The sequence below is a fragment of the Delphinapterus leucas genome, chromosome 7, assembly GCF_059928025.1.
Source record: "Delphinapterus leucas isolate spDelLeu-1000000601 "Yukka" chromosome 7, BTC_Dleu_Yukka2, whole genome shotgun sequence".
Lineage (NCBI taxonomy): Eukaryota > Metazoa > Chordata > Mammalia > Artiodactyla > Monodontidae > Delphinapterus > Delphinapterus leucas.
In genome coordinates this window covers 65495397-65519718 of record NC_143135.1, presented here as the reverse complement: position 1 = coordinate 65519718, position 24322 = coordinate 65495397, and the positions used below count along the sequence as shown (strand labels likewise).

At 36.0% G+C, this 24322-nt stretch overlaps 1 protein-coding gene across 1 annotated transcript in view; it reads right to left on the bottom strand.

The window, feature by feature from the left end:
* The window catches only part of TYR (tyrosinase), a 111631-nt gene that overhangs the window by 46321 nt on the left and 40988 nt on the right, over nucleotides 1-24322 (bottom strand). Inside the window, exon 3 of the mRNA XM_022593743.2 lies at nucleotides 6222-6369. Coding sequence (XP_022449451.1) covers nucleotides 6222-6369 — 148 coding nt within the window. The remainder of the gene's footprint in view (nucleotides 1-6221; nucleotides 6370-24322) is intronic.

Below are 24322 nucleotides of genomic sequence, written 5' to 3'. Positions count from 1 at the left end.
TGCCCACTCTTCAATCCTCTCTTCTTGCCAGAAACTTTTTTTTACAAATCTGAGAAAAGCTTAGAGTCCTGTCAGACCTTAATCTGAATAGCAGAGAAAAATAATTTATACTATGAATTGGATTTATCTATATGTCAGTTACCTATTAATCATAACTAAAAGCATGATTAAGCTGTCACTAAGAAACCTGCTAAAGCCCTGTAATTCTGCTAATGCATTCTACTGTCATTTCTTCAAAAACATATTATCCAGAGGATTGTAAACTCCAAAAGGAACCACGGAGCTTTAGATCAATCCACTCCTTTTACAGATGAGAATACTGAGGAACAAAGAGTTAAAGACTCTGAAGTTGTGAATGGAGATTGAATATAAAAGATTATATAAAAGATCATATATTAATTTCTGAATACCAAGAAACATACCATAATATTTAAATGATGATTAAAACTGCAAAAAATATTTGTAATGTTTATGACAAAACAGGTCAACTAAAAATTTATGAGGAGCCTATATAATTAAATAATAAAAAGACCAATTAACCTAATATAAAATAGCAAAGAATGTAAATAGACATTTTAGAAAAAAGTATAATTGATCTATAACATGCCTAGGAAACAAAAATACAAATAAATATTTTTCAGAGTTAAAAAGATTAATAAATTTGATGACATCTAGTACAAATGAGGGTACAGGGTGACAACACACTTTCATTCTCTATTTCTGGAAATGTAGCAAACACAATAATTTTTGGAAGGCAGTTTGGAAATATCAACAAATTTTAAATGTATTTAACCTCTCACCTTTCAATTCCAATGTGAAAAATATATTCTTTAGCTATACTCACAAATGTTCACAGTTTTATATATATATATATATATATATACACATAATATAAACACACACAAACATACACACATATATATAGTTTAAAAAAGGAAAGATAGAAAAAAAAGAAACAATCAAAATGCCTGTTAATTAGTGACTAAGTGATTACTAAAGAATGGTACATTCATACAATGGAATTCTTTTTTAAAAAAATATTTATTGACTCATTTAAAGATAAACAATGACTATCTTTATTAACACTGCATGTTAATAACATCTTAATGTTATAATGAAATTAGTGCTCATCTGGTGGAGCCCCTAAAATCTGTCTTAAAGTGCCGGTATGTTCCAGGATATGAAGGAGCCAATGAAGGATGAAATTTGGAAAGTGAATTTTATTTGACCTGGTTTATAATACCTAAGTTTGAAAAATAAGTTATAAAATTTGTTAAAAACCTTAAAATATTCTCAATTTTGATGGCCTTACTGACTTGGCTTACTTACTTACTGACTTTTTATTTATTTATTTACTTACTGACTTACTGACTGATATATTGCTTATGGCCCTTGCCTACAATATAAAGGATTTTTTTTTTTTACTTTTTAGATAGCAGATATTTTCTGTCTAACTAGAATAATTTCCTGAGCTTTTTGTTGCCTGTATTATACTCTTGACTGTTTAAGAAAGAAAAAAAGAGCAAAGGTTTCTTGTTCCTCACTTATAAAAGAACTAAGGTTCTTTACAATCGTGTTACCTTCTTTTCTTTTAACTTTATAATGTTTTATTGACACTTTCATTAAAAATATAATGAAATATTATTTCTCAGGCACTCATAATCCTACTTAATCGTGTCCAAGTTTCCTCTGACAACTTCTTTGATTTTGCCTTGCCCAAATCAGATCCTAAATATAAAAAAGTGACATAAATCTTGTAGAATATCTTTTAAATTACCTTTGTGATTTCTGGAAAATTACAAAGGTTTGTTATTTCACCTTACAAAGAGAGAGATGCTAGAAATACTTAGGTTCATTTATTAGTTACTATTGATGAGTAACATGGGAAGAATACTCAAATAAGGAGAGCTACTCAGCCTTCCCTAGGTTAAATTTGTATAAGTAAATGTCGTTAATTTTTTCCTAAATTGTATGCTTTATGACAAGTTCTTAGAGACTCATCAATTCCCTCGCTGTCCATATCACATTTCTATTTATCAGAGTCCTGATGGTGCACTATCTGATATTAGGCAACAACAGTATAGTGTTACCAGTCATAATTTCAGTTATTTAAAAATGTTAAGTAGGTCACAACCATACTTATCTTTCTTTTTAAGACTTTTTTAAAAGAGGTGTTTTAGGCTTACAACAAAATTAAAGAAAGATACAGAGATTTCCTAATATCCCCTTCCCCCCCACATGCATAACCTCCCCCTTATCATCATCCCCCAGCAGAATGGTGCATTTGTTATAACTGATGAACCTACAATGTCATATCATAGTCACCTAAAATCCATAGGTTACCTTAGGGTTCACTACCGGTGTTATACATTCTATGCATTTGGACAAATGTATAATGACATATCCATCATTATGCTATCATACAGTTTTTTCACTGCCCTAAAAATTCTTTGTGTTCTGCCTATTCATTCCTCATGCCCTCAACCCTGACAACTGATCATTTTATAAAGTCCACAGTTTTGCTTTTACCAGAATGTTATATAGTTGGAACCATGCAATATATAACGTTTTCAGATTGGCTTCTCTTACTTAGTAATATATATTTAAGTTTTTTCCATGTTTTTTCATGGCTAGATAGCTCATTTCTTTTTAGTACTAAATAATATCCCATTGTCTGGATGTACCACCATTTATTTATCCACTTACATACTGAAGGACGTTTTGCTTGCCTCCAAGTTTTGGAAATTATAAAGTTGTTATATACATCCATGTGCAGGGTTTTGTGTGGACGTAGGTTTTCAACTCCTTTGTGTAAATACCAAGGAGCGTGATTACTGGATCGTATGGTAAGAATATGTTTAGTTTTATAAGAAGCTGCCAAACTGTCTTCCAAGTTGGTTGCACCAGTTTGCATTTCCACCAGTAATGAATGAGAGTTCTTGTAGCTTCACCAGCATTTGATGTTGTCAGGTGCTTCCAGTTTGGGCCATTCTTATATAATTTAAGCTCTTCCTTCTCTGGATTCACATACCTCTTACACTTCTGTTATAGACAGTGCTACATTGCTATGTTGGTTTTTTTTTTTTTTTCCTTTTCTATCCTTTTTGAAGGACTATAAGCCTCTGGAGTTCATTCATACCAATAAATTAAAAAGGCATGGTACCTGGCATGGGATCTAGAATATAGAAGAAACTTAAAATGTTTGATGAATGAATGAATTTTTAATGAAAATGATTTATCCTCAGTCTAAGAGCAGTCAGAAGGAAAACTTGTCTTTGCATTTTCCAAGGAATTCTCCACAGTGGTTAGCACATAGTAAAAACTAAATACATATTATGTTTTAAAATCATTGTATTAGATCCATTCTCTGATTTTTCTTTTTTTTACTTAAAAGTGGTAGAGATAACTGTAATTACTTTATGTCTTTATTTGCCCAACAATGGCACATTTTGGTGGTGAGCTAACTGGCCACTGAGGCATATTTCCTTATTTTGGACCCTAAGCTTCATTTTCTTCTTCAGTTCATACTTTGAGCTCGTGCTTGGTTTCAATGAGGTAAGAGTTATGTTCTCAATCCTTGATTATCCATTCTTGTCTTGTAGGCCTGCTGCTCTTCAGGGCTCAGTTCATATATCATCCTTTTTATGTAGCTTTCCAAGAATGTCTCCTATGACTATGCGTGAATTATAATGTACTATAGTTGTTTACTTGTTTGTATTTCCCACTAGACTAAGCTTTTTCAAGCCAGTGATCTTGTCTCATTATTCTGTTTAATCAGTGCCTAAAACAAGGTCTAATGGTCTAGACCTTGCTAAATCTAAAACATGCTAAATCTTAAAACATGTTTATAGCATTGAATGATTTGTGTTTTACAAGACTTGCAAAAAGTTTTTTTTAGTTAAAATGATTTCTCTGCAGTTTCCTTTGTAGCTATGATAAATGTAACTTGCTAAGGTTGTTTTCAGTCATTTATTCATTTGATAGAAATGTATTACACATCTACTAATTACAAGCTAAAGAAAACATTGTGAGAAAAGCAAATAGAATTCAAGGCGTGGGTCCCACCATTAAGTAGCTCAGAGATTAGTCATAGAGACAAAGCACAAATAATCAGTAAGGAAAGCACATAATCAATAAGAACGATATAAATGATGTGTCCAAAATAAGAAGTAGAGAGAGAAAGTGATGTGAGTTAACAGATGGGAGCAGCGGTATGCCGGCCATTATTTTGACAAGCAGCTCTCTCAGGGTGGAAGCCCTGATTTGTAGCACTTGCCAGTTTCCTGATGTAAACACTCCTACCAATACTGGTTTCAAGCTACAGCCTGAGGTCACTGAATGCAAATTTGGGAAAATATGTACATAATTCAATCTTGCTAGCCAATTTGGGCTGGCTCCAACACACCCTTAGATGAGAGAAATGATTTTAGATAGGCATGGTCATTCTTCATGGAAGAGCTAACAATTGAAACTAGTCTTGAAGATTTTATAGAAATTAGATAAGTCAAGGAAAATATGTTCCAGATTTGGAGACTGGTAAGTGCAATGCATAGAAGCAACAATGAATGTGGAATATTCAGGCAAATGTACTCAGCACATAGTAGGTGCTCAATAAATATATTTGTGAATAACTGGACAGCAGCGAAAAGACCATCTGATTGAAGAAATGCATCTCTATAAGAAGAGACTTGAGAGGAAAGCTCAGATGCCACAGTACTTTGTGGCAATCCGCAGGTCTCTATCCTTCTTTCTAATGACGCTTTTTCCTCTCTCTCCATCCCCAGAATCTTCATCAGCTTGCCTACAAGGGCTGAATGAGAAACTACTTTGACATTTGCTTATTATTTTTGAGTTACTTTAATAATCATGCAGGTATCTAATAGTAAGATAGGATTAACAGAGAATTCTAAGAAAGAGAAAATTTTAATTTTCAAAGGTGGGAGAGTGGCTTCTAGAAGTTGTATATCTTCATAATAGCTTTATCTCTATTTAAAAAAAATGCCTCCAGACATTGAATTAAATTATAGCATTTTCTATAAATATAGATATAGGTGGGCTAGATAAAGATCAACCTCTTTCTCTTACCTGGCATATAAATATGGAATTCTCTTGTTTGGCAGGGGTCAGGAAACTTTCTCTGTAAAGGGCCAGGAGCTAAATATTTTCTATTTTGTGCACTATATGGTCTTGGTTCAACTTGGCCATTGTAGCATGAAAGCAGCCATAGACAATATGTAGATGAATGACTGTGGTTGTGTTCTAATAAAACTTTATTTACAAATAAGGTAGGAGACAGATTTGGCCTATAAGCCATAGTTTGCATATTCCTTGTCTGGGGCATCAAGGTATCTAGGAAATCTAGCTTCTTTAAAGTTCATGGGATGGCACTAAAGATCAAAAAAATGCCGAAAATTCACAAAGACAATATGATATAAAAATGACTCAGTAAACAGAGTTCAGTCTACCTGTTCTGGTAAGATGTTTTCCCCCACAATCTTCCTCCCTCCTTGATGTATAGTTTTGGTGGTTTTGATGTTATATTGTTATCATAATTTTGGTGCTTATATACTTTCTTAAAAACTAATTTCTAAATAAAACTTGACTTGGGATATTATTTAATTCTTATAATATTAGAGTTGCCAAGAAGGCAATAAAAACCTGCCTAATAATCTTCCAGGCTAATAGTCACTTAGTTATTTGATATTATGTCCATGTTCCTGAAACATGAGTGAGGTAGAGATGGTGATAACTTCTTCAGCCATTCATCCATTGATGGACCCTTATGTTGTTCCCATATCTGGTTATTGTAGATAATGCTGCTATGAAAATGGGGGTGTCCTTTACAAGTTAGTAGTTTTGTTTCCTTTGGATATATTCCCAGAATTGGAATTGCCAGATCATTTGGCAGTTTTATTTTTAATTTTTTGAGAATCCTCCATGTTGTTTTCCATAGTGGCTATACCAGTTTACAATTTCACCAATAGTGCACAAGGATTCCCTTTTCTGCACATCCAGGACAGCATTTATCTCTTGTTTTTTTTGATGATGTCCATTCTAACAAGCATGAGGTACTATCTCATTTTGGTTTTAATTTGTGCTTCCCTAATGACTAGTGATGGTGTGCATGCCTTTATGTGCCTGTTGGCTTTTTGTATATCTTCGTGCCATCCACTACATTTAAAACAAATAAGCACATAATTTATGAAGAAGTGCCAACCAACCTGTCAACAAATGCATGATGAAGAAGGAAAACGGGATCGTTGGCAGATCCCGGTACTTGGGACATCGTTCCATTCATGTAGATGTGCAAGGCATTGTGCATACTGCTTTGTGAGGCATCTGCTATCCCAGTAAGCGGACTAGCAAATCCTGTTGACAAAAAGAAAATTGAAAAAAAAAATTAGTTTGTCTTAATGATTGAAAATCTAAATGATTTTCTCATTTGGTTTACAACTACAATTGAAAGCCTGATTCAAAGTAATAAAATCAACCATAAAATTCATTCTATATTGGGATTCTGTACATTCTAGATGCCCAGTGAGTATTTAATAAATCTTTGTAGAGTTGAATGGTGTCAATCTGGTCACAACGGACTGATTAACCAATGGAATAGGCTGAGCCAGTCTGTGTTCCATTCTGTTGCTTCTGCCTATTATTCCTCCTTTAGATCCTGAAAAGTAGTAAAACCTTTTTATAATAATCAACACAGTCACTCTCACTTCAGCCTGTAACAGCACGTAGAAACAGATCTTTCCAGCCTTTATGTGTTCCCTTGCTTTCCAGTTCTGGTGGTTACTTTTCATTTTTTTTTTCTGGTTCCAGAGAAAACATGAAATTTGTGACTTTTGACATTACAATTCATCTTCAACTGTCTAGAGGACATCAGGTAATGTGTTTTATTTTGCAAAATATTTGTTTCAGAGTTAAGCAGGACTCCATTAAATGGCTCCATTCATTGCAAAAGGAATAGTAATTATAATAAGAATTATTATTTTCTGAATGTTAATTGAGCTATTGCTTTTTGTGACATAAGTCCTTCAGCCTTTATAGCAACTCTGTTGATTAGAAATTATCCCCATTGAAAAAAAGAGAAAACTGAGGCTCAGACAAGTTCTGAGTTTCCCAAGCCTACACAGGTCATGGTTGAGTTGGGATTTTAACCCATATCAATTAGACTTCAACATCTGACCTCTTGATATTTTGTGTTCTCTCCCACATACTCCCAGGGAAGAGGTAGAGTATGATATCATTTCAGAGTTCATTCAGGGAAAACACAAAACATAAGTAGAACTCAGATTCAGAGCCAGACAAAGAAGTAGGAGTAACAGAGTTAAACTGTAAGTAGGAGTCAAGTTGAGGGACTATGGCCAAGGACATGCTGAATTTCAAAATTCAGAAATATAAGAAAACAGAAACTGTAAGATTATAATTCTTTTAAAAAGGTAGGATAGAAACAGTGCAGGCATTAGGGCTTGGGCAGAGGAAATCTAGCTTCATTTCATACAATTAGGAGTATTTTGTTGTCAACTTCATTTTTAAAGTGCAGCTCTTCACTTTTGCATTTGAAGCTTTGTGCTCTCCCACCATTGTGGCTCATAGTATTTCTGCCGCCTCAGCGGACGATTTTTTTTCCCTCCTTTTGAGCTTTATGTGCTCATTCTCTGAAACCATACCAAGCCCCATTCCCTCTGGAACCACAGCCCAAGAACTTACACTTATCTCCCCTCTGAAATCTCTTGTCTATGAAAACCTTTATGATTGTATGTACATGGCACTTACTATGTTCAGGAATTTTTCTAAAAGCTTAACATGATTAATTCCATGTAATCTTCACAATGATTCTACAGCTTATCTTCATAATCTCCATTATACAGATTTGGATAAAGCAGTTTAGAGAGCTTAAGTAACTTGTCTAAGATTAAAAAGATTAAGATTAAAAATAAGAGAAGGCTGGAACACCAGTGTGTTTTATTCCAGAGCTTAAGCTCTTGAATGAACTGGTGTACTGTCTTTCTTACTAGCAATAAGTCATATCATGGAGGGAAAAGGTCTGTAGAACAATGGTCTTTAAGCTTTTATTCTTGAGTAGCACCAAGTGAAAGTTTTAAAACCAAGTTTTATGTATGCTCTCACATATTTTTAAGTAGATTCTAAGTTGCTTTAATCATAATTGTATATAGTTTCAGAGGATAAAAGTTCAGGGCTAGATGTTGCAAATAGTATAAGTTTTAAAATAAAAATGTATTATCACTTTATAAAAATGTATGCACATTAAATGATTTGATATTTACCATCATCCATATCAAAAGTACCTAAACAAACTCTTCTATTATAGTCTAAAATTTTATAGGATTTCCTTTTTCACTTGATCTCATGTTTTTATTCTATTTTCTTACAAAATTATACCTAAATGTTATATGTTATTATTGAAATGTTTTTTTTAAAAAACTCATCAGCCTATCATACTTTTCTACAACAAAATAGGTATAAAAATTAAAATTACTTTTTAAAAATTTCATGGGACCAATATAATCTGGATTGTTATCATTATAGTTTTTAGTAATATACAATTTATTGGAATGACATAAACATTAAATACTTTACAAAATAAGCTATTAAATATAGAAGTAAAATTTTATTGAAAATTTATTTCTTAATAATATTTGTGAAAGATTGTTAATTAAAAATTATTGCATGTATCCATGGATGAATATTACTCATTGATAGAAAAGATAAGGCTCAGCATATTTTCTATTCTAAATTTTAAAAACTAAATCACAGTCCTGAGAAACTTTATTCTCATAAAAAACTAGATGGTAATGAAAAGATTTTTGTAGGAATTTCACTTAATTACTTGAACTCCTTTTTTAGTTATATATGCCAAAAATGACGTAACTGATTCAGCATCAAAATAATCTGATCCATCAGTGACAACACAATCAAAAATTCTTTGCTGAAAGCAATCTTATAATTTATGGATCTATTTACAAAGGACCCAAATTTCAAGACATTTGCTACCTAGTCATTAAAGTCATTCACTTCAGCGACAATGGCACCAATATTTTGAGTTCTCCACTGCTTTGGTACCCTGTAAGTTTTTACCCCTCCTGTGCGTGCATAGTGATGAGAATGGATCCAGTTTAGGTGAGAGATATGACTTTCTTCTGAAAAGTCGAAGGGAGATTGTGAAAGGGGAGGTGGTAAAGAAGAACACTCAGGAGGCTTCTCATTCAGATTCATTTTAGAAAACAGATGGGAGGAAGATCTGGAAATAAATTTCTTTAAAACTCTCTGTGCCATGTACCCTTTAGAGAGTCTTAGTGAACCTATAGTAGTATCTATCCCAATCTGAAGATACTGCTGTACAGAAAAGATTTTTAGAGCTAAGCAACCTGTGTTTAAATTCTGTGTTACTTAGTGAAAGTATTACCTTTGTCAAGTTATATTTTGTGAGCCTCAGTTTCTTCATTGGTAAGAGAGGGAATAATCAATGCCCATCTCTCATAGTCTGATGAGGATTTTTTTGATAACAGGTGTGATGCATCTAGTATAGAATCTGGCACAAAATGAGTGCTTCCTGAGTAATAGCTATCATTTCTCTAAGCTTGTTGCATTTGATAAGTGGGTGCCTATCATGAGAGCTGCTAGCCAAGAAGATGGAACGTTCCCACTGCAGAAAAGCCTCTTTTGCCACAAATCTCCACCACCAGGGTCCATCCTAATACCAGACACTTCTCTCCTCCTGAACTCCATTTCTCTGCAGAAACCTGCCTGCTGCTTGCCCTCAGCCAACAATAGATGGTTCGGGGTGATTCTGGAAACTAGAATTGCTATTCTAAGAGTGTTTTCAGCAGGGCTAGTGTTTCTTTACTCACTTCTTTTGCTAACTTTCCAGATGTTGCACCTAGGAAAGTCTCCAGTATTATTATGAAGGATATGTGAATAAGAAGCACATGGGGGAGAGACCTTCATGATGGCAGAGGAGTGAGATGTGGAGATCGCCTTCCTCCCCACAAATACATCAGAAATACATCTACATGTGAAACAACACCTACAGAACACCCACTGAACGCTGGCAGAAGACCTCAGACTTCCCAAAAGGCAAGAGACTCCCCACATACCTGGGTACGGCAAAAGAAAAAAGAAAAAACAGAGACAAAAGGATAGGGACGGGACCTGCACCAACGGGAGGGAGCTGTGAAGGAGGAAAGGTTTCCACACACTAGGAAGCCCCTTCACTGGCGGAGACAGGGGGTGGTGGGAGGGAAGCTTCAGAGCCACAGAGGAGAGCGCAGCAACAGGGGTGCAGAGGGCAGAGTGGAGAGATTCCCACACAGAGGATCAGTGCTGACCTGCACTCACCAGCCCGAGAGGCTTGTCTGCTCACCTGCCGGGGCGAGTCTAGTCTGGGAGCTGAGGCTCAGGCTTCGGAGGTCAGATTCCAGGGAGAGGACTGGGGTTGGCTGCGTAAACACAGCCAGAAGGGGGCTAGTGTGCCACAACTAGCCAGAAGGGAGTCCGGGGAAAAGTCTGGATCTGCCGAAGAGGCAAGAGACCAGTTTGGGGTGCGCGATGAGACAGGATTAAGAGTGCCACCTAAATGAGCTCCAGAGATGGGCATGAGACGCTAAGGCTACTGCTGCAGCCACCAAGAAGCCTGTGTGCAATCACAGGTCACTATCCACACCACCCCTCCCGGGAGCCTGTGCAGCCTGCCACTGCCAGGGTCCCATGACCCAGGGACAACTTCCCTGGGAGAACACACGGCACGCCTCAGGCTGCTGCAATGTCACCCCAGCCTCTAACGCCGCAGGCTCACCCCACATTCCATATCCCTCCCTCCGCCCAGCCTGAGCAAGCCAGAGCCCCCTAATCTGCTACTCCTTTAACCCGGTCCTGTCTGGGTGAAGAACAGACACCCTCAGGCGACCTACACACAGAGGCAGGGCCAAATCCAAAGCTGAACCCCGGGAGCTGTGCGAACAAAGAAGAGAAAGGGAAATCTCTCCCATCAGCCTCAGAAGCAGCGGATTAAATCTCCACAATCAACTTGATGTACCTGCATCTGTGGAATACCTGAATAGACAACGAATCATCCCAAAATTGAGCTGGTGGACTTTGGAAGCAACAATATATACATTTTTATCCTTTTTCTCTTGTTGTGAGTGTGTGTGTGTATGCTTTGCGTGATTTTGTCTGTATAGCTTTGGTTTTACCATATTACCTACGGTTCTGTCTGTCCATTTTCTTTTTATTTTTTAGGTATCATTTTTAGTGCTTATTATCATTCGTGGATTTGTGTTTTGGTTTGGTTGCTCTCTTCTTTCTTTCCTTTTTCTTTTTTTCCTCTTTTTAATTACTTTTTAATTTTTTATTTTTAATAATTATTTTTTATTATAATAATTTTATTTTATTTTAGCCTTTCTTTCTTTCTTTCTTTCTTTCTTTCTTTCATTTTTCTCCCTTTTCTTCTGAGCCATGTGGCTGACAGGTCCTTGGTGCTTCAGCTGGCTGTCAGGCCTGTGCCTCTGAGGTGGAAGAGCCGAGTTTAGGACATTGGTCAACCACAGACCTCCCAACTCCACGTAATATTAAACAGCAAAAACTCTCCCAGAGATCTCCATCTCAACGCTAAGACCCAGCTCCACTCAATGACAAACAAGCTACAGTGCTGGACACCCTATGACAAACAATTAGCAAGATAGGAACACAACCCCACCTATTAGCAGAGAGGATGCCTAAAATCATAATAAGTCACAGACACCCCAAAACACACCACCGGACGTGGTCCTGCCCACCAGAAAGACAAGATCCAGTGTCATCCTCCAGGACACAGGCACTAGTCCCCTCCACCAGGAAGCCTACACAACCCACTGAACAAACCTTAGCCACTGGGGGCGGACACCAAAAACAACGGGAGCTACAAACCTGCAGCCTGCAAAAAGGAGACCCCAAACACAGTAAGTTAAGCAAAATGAGAAGACAGAGAAACACACAGCAGATGAAGGAGCAAGCTAAAAACCACCGGACCTAACAAATGAAGAGGAAACAGGCAGTCTACCTGAAAAAGAATTCAGAGTAATAATAGGAAAGATGATCCAAAATCTTAAAAATAGAATGGAGAAAATACAAGAAACGTTTAACAAGGACCTAGAAGAACTAAAGAGCAAACAAGCAATGATGAACAACACAATAAATGAAATTTAAAAATTCTCTAGAAGGAATCAATAGCAGAATAACTGAGGCAGAAGAACGGATAAGTGACCTGGAAGATAACTTAGTGGAAATAACTACTGCAGAGCAGAATAAAGAAAAGAGAATGAAAAGAATTGAGGACAGTCTCAGAGACCTCTGGGACAACATTAAATGCACCAACATTCAAATTATTGGGGTCCCAGAAGGAAGAGAAAAAGAAAGGGACTGAGAAAATATTTGAAGAGATTATAGATGAAAACTTCCCTAATATGGGAAAGGAAATAGTTAATCAAGTCCAGGAAGTGCAGAGAGTCCCATACAGGGTAAACTCAAGGAGAAACACACCAAAACACTTATCAATCGAACTATCAGAAATTAAACACAAAGAAAAAATATTAAAAGCAGTAAAGGAGAAACAACAAATAACATATAAGGGAATCCCCATTAGGTTAACAGCTGATCTTTCAGCAGAAACTCTGCAAGCCAAAAGGGAGTAGCAGAATATATTTAAAGTGGTGAAAGGGCAAAACCTACAACCAAGATTCCTCTACCCAGTAAGGTTCTCATTCAGATTCGACAGAGAAATTGAAACATTTACAGACAAGCAAAAGCTAAGAGAATTCAGCACCACTAAACCAGCTTTACAACAAATGCCAAAGGAACTTCTCTAGGCAAGAAACACAGGAGAAGGAAAAGACTTACAATAACAAACTCAAAACAATTAAGAAAATGGTAATAGGAACATACATATCGATAATTACCTTAAATGTAAATGGATTAAATGCTCCAACCAAAAGACATAGACTGGCTGAATGGATACAAAAACAGGAGCCGTATATATGCTATCTACAAGAGACCCACTTCAGACCTAGGGACACATACAGACTGAAGGTGAGGGGATGGAAAAAGATACTCCATGCAAATAGAAATCAAAAGAAAGCTGGAGTAGCAATTCTCAGGCAAAACAGACTTCAAAATAGACAGTACAACAAGAGATAAATAAGGACACTACATAATGATCAAGGGAGCAATCCAAGAAGATATAACAATTGTATATATTTATGTACCCAACATAGGGGCACCTCAATACATACGGTAAATGCTAACAGCCATAAAAGGGGAAATCAACAATAACACAATCATAGTAGGGGACTTTAACACCCACTTTCACCAATGGACAGACCAACCAAATTGAAAATAAATAAGGAAACACAAGCCTTAAATGATACATTGAACAAGATGGACTCAATTGATATTTATAGGACTTTCCATCCAAAAACAACAGAATACACTTTCTTCTCAAGTGCTCATGGAACATTCTCCAGGATAGATCGTGCTTTGGGTAACAAAACAAGCCTTGGTAAATTTAAGAAAATTGAAATCATATCAAGTATCTTTCCTGACCACAACACTATAAGACTAGGTATCAATTACAGGAAAAAATGTGTAAATAATACAGATACAGGGAGGCTAAACAATACACTACTTAATAACCAACAGATCACTGAAGAAATCAAAGAGCTAATCAAAAAATACCTAAAAACAAATGACAATGAAAACACAACAAACCAAAACGTATGGGACACAGCAAAAGTGGTTCTAAGAGGGAAGTTTATAGCAATACAATCCTACCTCAAGAAACAAGAAACATCTCAAATAAACAACCTAAACTTACGCCTAAAGCAATTAGAGAAGGAAGAACAAAAATACCCCAAAGTTAGCAGAAGGAAAGAAATCATAATGAGTAGATCAGCAATAAATGAAAAAGAAATGAAGGAAACAATAGCAAAGATTAGTAAAACTAAAACCTGGTTCTTTGAGATGATAAACAAAATTGATAAACCATTAGCCAGACTCATCAAGAAGAAAAGGGAGAAGACTCAAATCAATAGAATTAGAAATGAAAAAGAAGTAACAACTGACACTGCAGAAATACAAAGGATCATGAGAGATTACTACAAGCAACTATATGCCAATAAAATGGACAACCTGGAAGAAATGGACAAATTCTGAGAAAAGCACAACCTTCCAACACTGAACCAGGAAGAAATAGAAAATATAAGCAGAGCAATCACAAGCCCTGAAATTAAGACTGTGATTAAAAATCTTCCAACAAACAAAAGCCCAGGACCAGATGGCTTCACAGGTAAATTCTATCAAACATTTAGAGAAGAGTTAACACCTATCCTTCTCAAACTCTTCCGAAATATAGCAGAGGGAGGAACAGTCCCAAACTCATTCCACAAGGCCACCATCACCCTGACACCAAAACCAGACAAAGAGGTCACAAAGAAAGCTACAGGCCAATATCACTGATGAATATAGACGCAAAAGTACTGAACAAAATATTATGAAACACGATCCAACAGCACATTAAAAGGATCATACACCGGGATCAAGTGGGGTTTTTCCCAGGAATGCAAGGATTCTTCAATATACTCAAATCAATCAATGTGATACACCATATTAACAAATTGAAGGATTAAAAACCATATGATCATCTCAATAGATGGAGAAAAAGCTTTCGACAAAATTCAACATCCATTTATGATAAAAAACCCTCCAGAAAGTAGGCATAGAGGGAACTTACCTCAACATAAAAAAGGCCATGTATGACAAACCCACAGCCAACATCATTTTCAATTGTGGAAAACTGAAAGCATTTCCACTAAGATCAGGAAGAAGACAAGGTTGCCCACACTCACCACTATTATTTGACATAGTTTTGTAAATTTTAGCCACAGGAATCTGAGAAGAAAAAAAAATAAAAGGAATCCAAATCAGAAAAGAAGATGTAAAGCTGTCACTGTTTGCAGATGACATGATACTATATACAGAGAATCCTAAAGATGCTACCAGAAAACTACCAGTGCTAATCAATGAATTTGGTAAAGTAGCAAGATACAAAATTAATACACAGAAATCTCTTGCATTCCTATACACTAAGGATGAAAGACCTGAAAGGGAAATTAAGGAAACACTCCCATTTACCATTGCAACAAAAAGAATAAAATATCTAGGTATAAACCTACCTAAGGAGACAAAAGACCTGTATGCAGAAAACCGTAAGGTACTAATGAAAGAAATTAAAGATGATTGGAACAGATGGAGAGATATACCATGTTCCTGGATTGGAAGAATCAACACTGTGAAAATGACTATACTACCCAAAGAAATCTACAGATTCAATGCAATCCCTATCAATGTACCAATGGCATTTTTCACAAAACTAGAACAACAAATTTCACAATTTGTATGGAAACGCAAAAGACCCCGAATAGCCAAAGCAATCTTGAGAAAAAAACGGAGCTGGAGGAATCAGGCTCCCGGACTTCAGACTATATGCTACAAAGCTACAGGAATCAAGACAGTATGGTACTGGCACAGAAACAGACATATAGATCAATGGAACAGCATAGAAAGCCCAGAGATAAATCCACACACATATGGTCACCTTATTTTTGATAAAGGAGGCAAGGATATACAATGGAGAAAAGACAGCCTCTTCAATAAGTGGTGCTGGGAAAACTGGATAGGTACATGTAAAAGAATGAAATTAGAACACTGCCTAACACCATACACAAAAATAAACTTAAAATGGATTGAAGACTTAAATGTAAGGCCAGACACTATAAAACTCTTAGAAGAAAACATAGGCAGAACACTCTATGACATAAATCACAGCAAGATCCCTTTTGACCCGTCTCCTAGAGAAATGGAAATAAAAACAAAAATAAACAAATGGGACCTAATGAAACTTCAAATCTTTTGCACAGCAGAGGAAACCATAAACAAGACAAAAAGACAACCCTCAGAATAGGAGGAAATATTTGCAAATGGAGCAACTGACAAAGCACTAATCTCCAAAATATATAAGCAGCTCATGCAGCTCAATATCAAAATAACAAACAACCCAGTCCAAAAATGGGCAGAATAGCTAAATAGACATTTCTCCAAAGAAGATATACAGACTGCCAACAAACACATGAAAGGATGTTCAACATCACTAATCATTAGGGAAATGGAAATCAAAACCACAATGAGGTATCATCTCACACCAGTCAGAATGGCCATCATCAAAAAATCTACACACAATAAATGCTGGAGAGGCTGTGGAGAAAAGGGAACCCTCTTGCTCTGTTGGTGGGAATGTAAATTGATACAGCCACTATGGAGAACAGTATGGAGGTTCCTTAAAAAACTAAAAATAGAGCTACCATACGACCCAGCAATCCCACTACTGGGCATATACCCTGAGAAAACCATAATTCAAAAAGAGTCATGTACCACAATGATACTTCCAGCTCTATTTACAATAGCCAGGACATGGAAGCAACCTAAGTGTCCATTGACAGATGAATGGATAAAGAAGATGTCGTGCATATACACAATGGAATATTTCTCAGCCATCAAAAGAAAGGAAACTGAGTTATTTGTAGTGAGGTGGATGGACCTAGAGTCTGTCATACAGAGTGATTATGTCAGAAAGAGAAAAACAAATACCATATGCTAACAGATATATATGGAATCTTAAAACAAATTTTGGTTATGAAGAACTTAGGGGCAGGACAGGAATAAAGACGCAGATGTAGAGAATGGACTTGAGGACACGGGGAGGGGAAAGGGTAACCTGGGACGAAGTAAGAGAGTGGCATGGACATATATACACTACCAAATGTAAAATAGCTAGCTAGTGGGAAGCAGCCACATAGCACAGGGAGATCAGCTTGGTGCTCTGCGACCACCTAGAGGGTGGGATATGTAGGGTGGGAGGGAGACACAAGAGGGAGGAGATATGGAGATATATGTATATGAATAACTGATTCACTTTTTTATAAAGCAGAAACTAGCATACCATTGTAAAGCAATTATACTCCAATAAAGATGTTAAAAAAAAGAAAAGCGCATGGGGTTTGTCAGAACACATTGTGTTATGTGCTCAGAAATAGTTCAAGGGTACATGTTGGACAAATAGCCGACCTCTTTGTGATGTACCAGATTGTTAATATAGACAATTTGATTATATTAACAATTTTTAATCAACTATGTATATCTTGACTCTTAAAATAGACTGGAAATGCCTCAGAAGCAGAGATCAAAGACTTTGCTTTGGTTTTCCATAGTCAAAAACAGAGCCTTGCATATCTTTGTATTTAATCGAAAAGTAAATATAAAATACTTCTCGATGTGATATATATATATATACACACACACACACACATACATACAATGGAATACTATCCAGCCATAAAAAAGGAACGAAATTTTGCCATTTGCAGCAACATGGATGTACTCCGAGGGCATAATGCTAAGTGAAATAAGTCAGACAGAGAAAGCCAAATACTGTATGATATCACTTATATGTGGAATCTAAAAAAAATACAAGCTAGTGAATATAACAAGGAAGAAGCAGACGCAGATATAGAGAACAAACTAGTGGTTATCAGTGGGGAGAGGGGAGGAGGGAGGGGCAACGTAGGGGTAGTGGAATAAGTGGTACAAACTATTAGGTATAAAATAAGCTACAAGGATATATTTTACAACATGGGGAATAAAGACAATATTTTATAATAACTATAAATGGAGGATTACTTTTAAAAGTTGTGAATCACTATATTGTACACTTGTAACTTATATAATATGGCACAGAAAACATACTTCAATTTTTAAAAAAGGATTGAAAAAAATACTTCTCAATCCTTCACTAATACCATGCTATAAAGCTTGCGAGTAGGAAAGATAACATTTCTTTCCATAAAATCTACAAGGGACCTTTAAAGAGCTCTACTCTGCTGCTTGTTAAGTGACAAAATAAAGAAAATGTCATGGATGTGAATAATATAAAAATGTGAATAAATTATTTTCTATTTTACTTCTTCACACAATTCAATTTTTGGCTGGTAAATCACCTTGAAAAAATAGAAATGATTACATCAACATCAGTAGTCTCTCTTGCTGAGATATTATTCCCTTTTGGAAGCACAAGTGAAAAGGAAATTCTAGGCACAAATAATAATAATTTATACATCAAACTTTTCAAATGTCTTTCATGTACATGATCTCATTTGAATCCCAGGGCTACTTGTGATATGAATATTATCATTGTCCTAATTTTACAGTGAGAAGACTTAAGTTTATAGAAGTTAAAAAACACACCTAAATTTAAGCTAGAAACTGAGGCAATCAAGGAATTGACCATGGCTCTGATCGATTTAAAATCCCATACTCTTTTCTGTACACTGGAGTGGGGTAGTGTTTATACTGACTTGCTGACACATCTTGGAAACCTCCTTTTATTATGCACTGTGAAATGAATTTAGTGACTTGCTATTTTCATCCATTGAATATCAGCAAGGCGCAGAATGCATTATTGGGTCTCTCTTGTCCAAGGATTCCCCACAGATGGAAAGTCTAATAAGCCAGCAGGGACCTTGTTAGCAGTTACAGATGCCAAAATGGCTCAGAGTTCTTTGTGAAGGGCAGTGACAGTTGCCCAAATTACCCTGTGTTATGCCTTCAAGTCTGTGTGCTACATTCCTATGGGAAATTAATAAACATAGTTTCAGGCTGATGATAAAAATAGGAAACTTCAACTTGTCCCTCCGTTTCTTTTTCTCTTTCATTTCTTACCAATAGCACTCTGGAGACTTTTTGTATTTGTTTGTTTGTCTGTTTTTAATATTGATGCCTATCTCTGACCCCTGGAGATTCAAATTTAATTGGTACAGAGTGGGGCTCAGGCACTTGGAATTTTAAAAACACCTCAGGTGATTCTACTGTGCAACCAGGGTTGAAATTCACTGATGTAGGCAAAACTGCTCTCTATCTCTAAACTAGAACTTGCACTTTAAAAACTTTACCTCTGAATATATTATTTCCTTCACCTGAAATGTTCTCCTCCTATATTCTGACAGTCTAAAAATGCTTCTTTCTTTCAAATTCCACATCATGAACTTCTGCCTTGAAATATTTTCCTATTGATAACTGCTCCAGCATGTACCCTTGAAAATGATGTTTAAAAACATTGAGCAACTACTACATGGCAGGCACTGGGTAGGCATTTTCGCATATATCATCTTTTTAAATTCAGAATACTCCTTTCTAGGAAACTGGGCTATATAGTTGTTGCACTTTATCATGCCTGTTGGAGTTTGAAATGTGAAAAAGTACATGGTTAAATCTTCAGAACAGAGTACATTTAATTTATTTGATTTAATTTTAAGTGCAACTCTAACTTATTTTAACATTTCATAGAGTTTCAGGAACATAATTGGAGAAAAGAAACCTAAAAGAAGATAGAAAAATGTACATTGATGCATCTAAAGATTGAAGAGAAGGGACTGTTAGGCCGCCTGGCTATATTCCCTCTAATTCACTCTCCTAACGTGCAACTTTATTCTGGAACTATGAAGTGCATATCCTCACAAGGTTACACACAATGATTTTATGAGGTTGTATTTAAAGGCTGAGTACTTTTTAAAAGCTTGTAATTTAAGCTACTTGCAGCAGAAATATAATATTGCAGATCAAAAAAGATACTTGGATCTAAGCAAGTCCCTAGGTGTAATGGAAGCCTTAACTTTCCCTCCACCTTCAAGGTCTCCCAAATGAAGTGCTAGCTCTACAGCCACAGATGTAATTAATTAGCATTTATGTTTATTAGAAAATACTTTTAATTTGACTCAGGAAATTCCTTCAACTACAGGGAACAAAGCAATGAAGCAAATACTGTGGTGGGTGATCATTTCTTAGCATATAATTATTAGATGACATATAATCGCGAATGCTCCACAAATTACATGGTTTTCAAAAGTGCAGTCCCAGAGCCTGTAAATTTGTTAGAAATGCAAATACTCTAGCCCTACCAAAAACTACTGAATCAGAAAGTCACTGAGATTCATCATTTGTGTTAACAAGTCTTCCAGGTGATTCTAATGCACACTAAAGTTTGCATTAGAGAATCACTGCTCTGTTTTCATTGTTTGCCCAAAGACAATGGTGAATTAGTCAAAATTATAGTCATCTCCATAAACTCAATGAAAAAGAACAGAATTATTTCATGTGTTATCACTTGAAATTGTTTATTATTTTAAACATCAGACTAATTTCTCCTCTTGGTAACATCAATGTTTGTGTGTGTGTGTGTATAAAGTACATGATGTGTAATTACATGTTAAATACACAGTATATACATGATTTACACCATCCAGTGATTTCTTTCAACATTTCTTAAATCTTATTTCCAGTTTATAAACACATCTGTAAAGTGATCCTACACATTCAGAATAATGGTCCATTCTTCATTTAAAATTTGTCTGAAACTTTTTTTTTTTTTTTCGGTACGCGGGCCTCTCACTGTTGTGGCCCCTCCCGTTGCGGAGCACAGGCTCCGGACGCGCAGGCTCAGCGGCCATGGCTCACGGGCCCAGCCGCTCCACGGCATGTGGGATCTTCCTGGACCGGGGCACGAACCCACGTCCCCTGACTCGGCAGGCGGACTCTCAACCACTGTGCCACCAGGGAAGCCCTGAAACTTGTTTTAAGGTAAAACTTTATAATGGCTTTCTATATTCTAAGATTAGATTTGTGCATTTGGGAAGAGTCAGGAGTCAAAGCAGAGTCATTTAGTTCACTAAATTGCACAGACTGAACCAAGCAAAGATCTTCAAAGACAAAGTGTTATTCACGCTATATTCTCTTCCCTGCTCTTACTTATGACTGAATTGATAGTACTTGCTACAGTTGGTATATTTCACTAGGTGTGCTAAATCTTTGATAATATATTAATGCTAACTATTTTTGAAGCAAAAGTAGGGTCACCAACCATCTTAGTCCCTGTTTGCCCCAGACTGTTCTGATTTTAGCACTGAAAGCCATGGGTCCTAGGTAGAGCCAGCTTCATAAGCATGCAACTGAGTGTTCCCCACCCATACCTGCCCATATGTGGTTTAGTGCTTTGCTGTTGCTATCTTGAAAATTTTAATAGTTTTTGAACAAGCTGTTTCATGTTTTCATTTTGTTCTAGACGCTGAAAATTATATAGTTCATCCTAGTTCTGGGAAACTCCATAGTCCTGGGCAAACAAGGATGGTTAGTCACCCTGCAAAAATTCTATATAACATCTCTTCATTGGCTTGATTTGATAGGGCATTTCTATCATACACAAGTCTATTAAATCATTTAAATGTGTCCTACAAGCTCATTCATGTCTTTGCTTTTTAATTAGACAAGGTCATTTAATGATATTTTCATATGCAAGTCACAGATTGTCTCTATATCCATAATTTTCCATAATGAATATTATAACATATTTGCATTACATGTTATATTTCACAAAGCACTTTCTGGCACATTTTTTCATTTGACATTCCCAGTAGTGTACTAGCAAAATATTAACCAGATCTCAGAGGGAAAATGGGGTTGGTTGTGGAGAATATGTTGATTTGTAGCATCTGTCAATTTCCATAGTGTAAATATTCCCATGATTATTAATTTCAAATGCCAACTTGTTGTCATTGAGTAAAGGGTTGGGAAAAGACACTGTCAACTCTCAGAGCAGATATGTGTCAGCACACCTTTGGATGTTCCTCACATAAAGCAGATAGAATAAATATCAACATGCTTATACTACAAATAAAGATACTAAAATTGGGAATCTAGATGACATTAAAAGTCACATGTCTTCTGAGTGGCTAATTCCAAAACTGTATCAATCATCTCATTCCAAATCCCATGTTTTTCCCCTTTTGCCATTCTGTTTTTCTTATCTCTCATGTCTATAAATTTGTATATAGTGGTTATTGCTGTGAATGTATAAGAGCTCACATATGCATGGATTAAAAAAATTAACATCAAATAAAGTTAGCTACAGGGAAGCCTAATTAGTAAAGATTCTACTTAAATTAAGGGTAATTATTTTTTAAATGCTTGATTAAAATCACTTGAAAATATGTTTAAATTTTTCACAGGTGTGTTTGCATTCATCAACCTTCAATTTCAAATATGGTATTCCCTATGCTAACAGATTACAAAGCTTCAAGTTCACAGTTTAATTATAAATGGAAATATGATTCATACATTTTCTTATTTCTCTTTGTTACAACTTAATTATCACTTGGCAACAAAGATTACTGCTATTACTACACTCTCAACTCCTGCATAGTAGGCATTAGGCTGTTTTATTACATCCTTACAGAACTTAATCCTCATAGTAACTCTGTAAAGAGGATACAATTAAAGCAATTTTCAGCTGGTGAAACTAATGCTCAGAAAGGCTAGGAGGTTTATCCAATGTCATTCAACTGGTAGGTGGTGAGCCAAGATTCGGGCTAATTATCTACCAATTTCTGCTCTCAATCATTCTGTTACACTCTCTTAGCTGGTGTAGAGCTATTAATTGTACTAAAATATAAAATCAATAAGATGACAACAGATCTTCTTTTCTAACTACAACAACACCCTTGTTTCCCTTAATTGTTTTTATGAAAAGAGATGAAAAAATACTGAGGCATCTTATCCAGCCCAGCTTTCTATAATATATTCTTTCAGGATAGAGAAGGCCCTTAATATTATGGAGGTTCCCACTCTCCATCTTCTTTTGGATGAGTACCTTATAAGCTTCCTATCACAGGACTTCAAATGCATAGTCAGCAGGATCAATCAGATTCCTGTTATAAAACACAGAGAAGGTTGAAATTCTTTGGTAATGCCCCCAATACATAAGGCCAGAGGTTTACCCAATGTTTGTCTCTGTCAAATTCCCTTACTGAATGTCAAAAGTTTGTAGAATATAGATATAATTGCATCTCAAAGTTTACTTGTATGAGTCTTCTAAGTAGAAAGTACTATCCTTTTGTTACACTTTGGATATCAGCTCAATTTAGGACTAATGCTTTTCTGAAATATTTTTATCCACTGGAGGTCTCAAATACTGGTCTACTCCATTGTTTAGAATTTGGTTTCTATATGGAGCTAGAAAATTAGACTATGCATTGATATGCAAGACAGTGACTTTATTATTTAATGAAAAATTTCCATTACAAAGACTGTTCTAAGTCATTTACAGATATCTGTAAGGATCATGTAATCTTTGTAACAACACATGAGGTAGGTATTGTGATTACGCTCACTTTGCAAATGAAGGTTAAAGTGACCAAAAGTCATCCAGTTAGTAAGTGATAGTATCAGGATTTTAACCCAGGTAATCTGACTGTTAACCACTACTCTCTGTTTCCTCTGAAACTTTCTCTATTTGGAAGACTTGAGGACATGACGGACCCTGGTGATCTAATTTTTCTACCTATTAGCTGTGTGACCTTGTCAAGTTACTTAAATTCTCTGAGTCTCAGTTCCTTCATCCATGGGTATAAGAATAAATATGTTATAAGATATTTGAGAGGAGTAATTTTTTTAACATCTTTATTGGAGTATAATTGTTTTACAATGGTGTGTTAGTTTCTGCTTTATAACAAAGTGAATCAGCTATACATATACATATATCCCCATATCTCCTCCCTCTTGCTTCTCCTTCCCACCCTCCCTATCCCCCACCAAGGTGGTCGCAAAGAACTGAGCTGATCTCCCTGTGCTATGCAGCTGCTTCCCACTAGCTATCTATTTTACATTTGGTAGTGTATATATGCCCATGCCACTCTCTCACTTCGTCCCAGCTTACCCTTCCTCCTCCCCATGTCCTCAAGTCCATTCTCTACATTTGTGTCTTTATTCCTGTCCTGCCCCTAGGTTCTTCAGAACCTTTTTTTTTTTTTAGATTCCATATATATGTGTTAGCATACAGTATTTGTTTTTTTTTCTGACTTACTTCACTCTGTATGACAGGCTCTAGGTCCATTCACCTCACTACAAATAACTCAATTTCCATTCTTTTTATGGCTCAGTAATATTCCATTGTATATATGTGCCACATCTTCTTTATCCATTCATCTGTTGATGGGCACTTAGGTTGCTTCCATGTCCTGGCTATTGTAAATAGAGCTACAATGAACATTGTGGTACATGACTCTTTTTGAATGGTGGTTTTCTCAGGGATTATGCCCAAGAGTGGGATTGCTGGGTCATATGGTAGTTCTCTTTTTAGTTTTTTAAGGAACCTCCATACTGTTCTCCA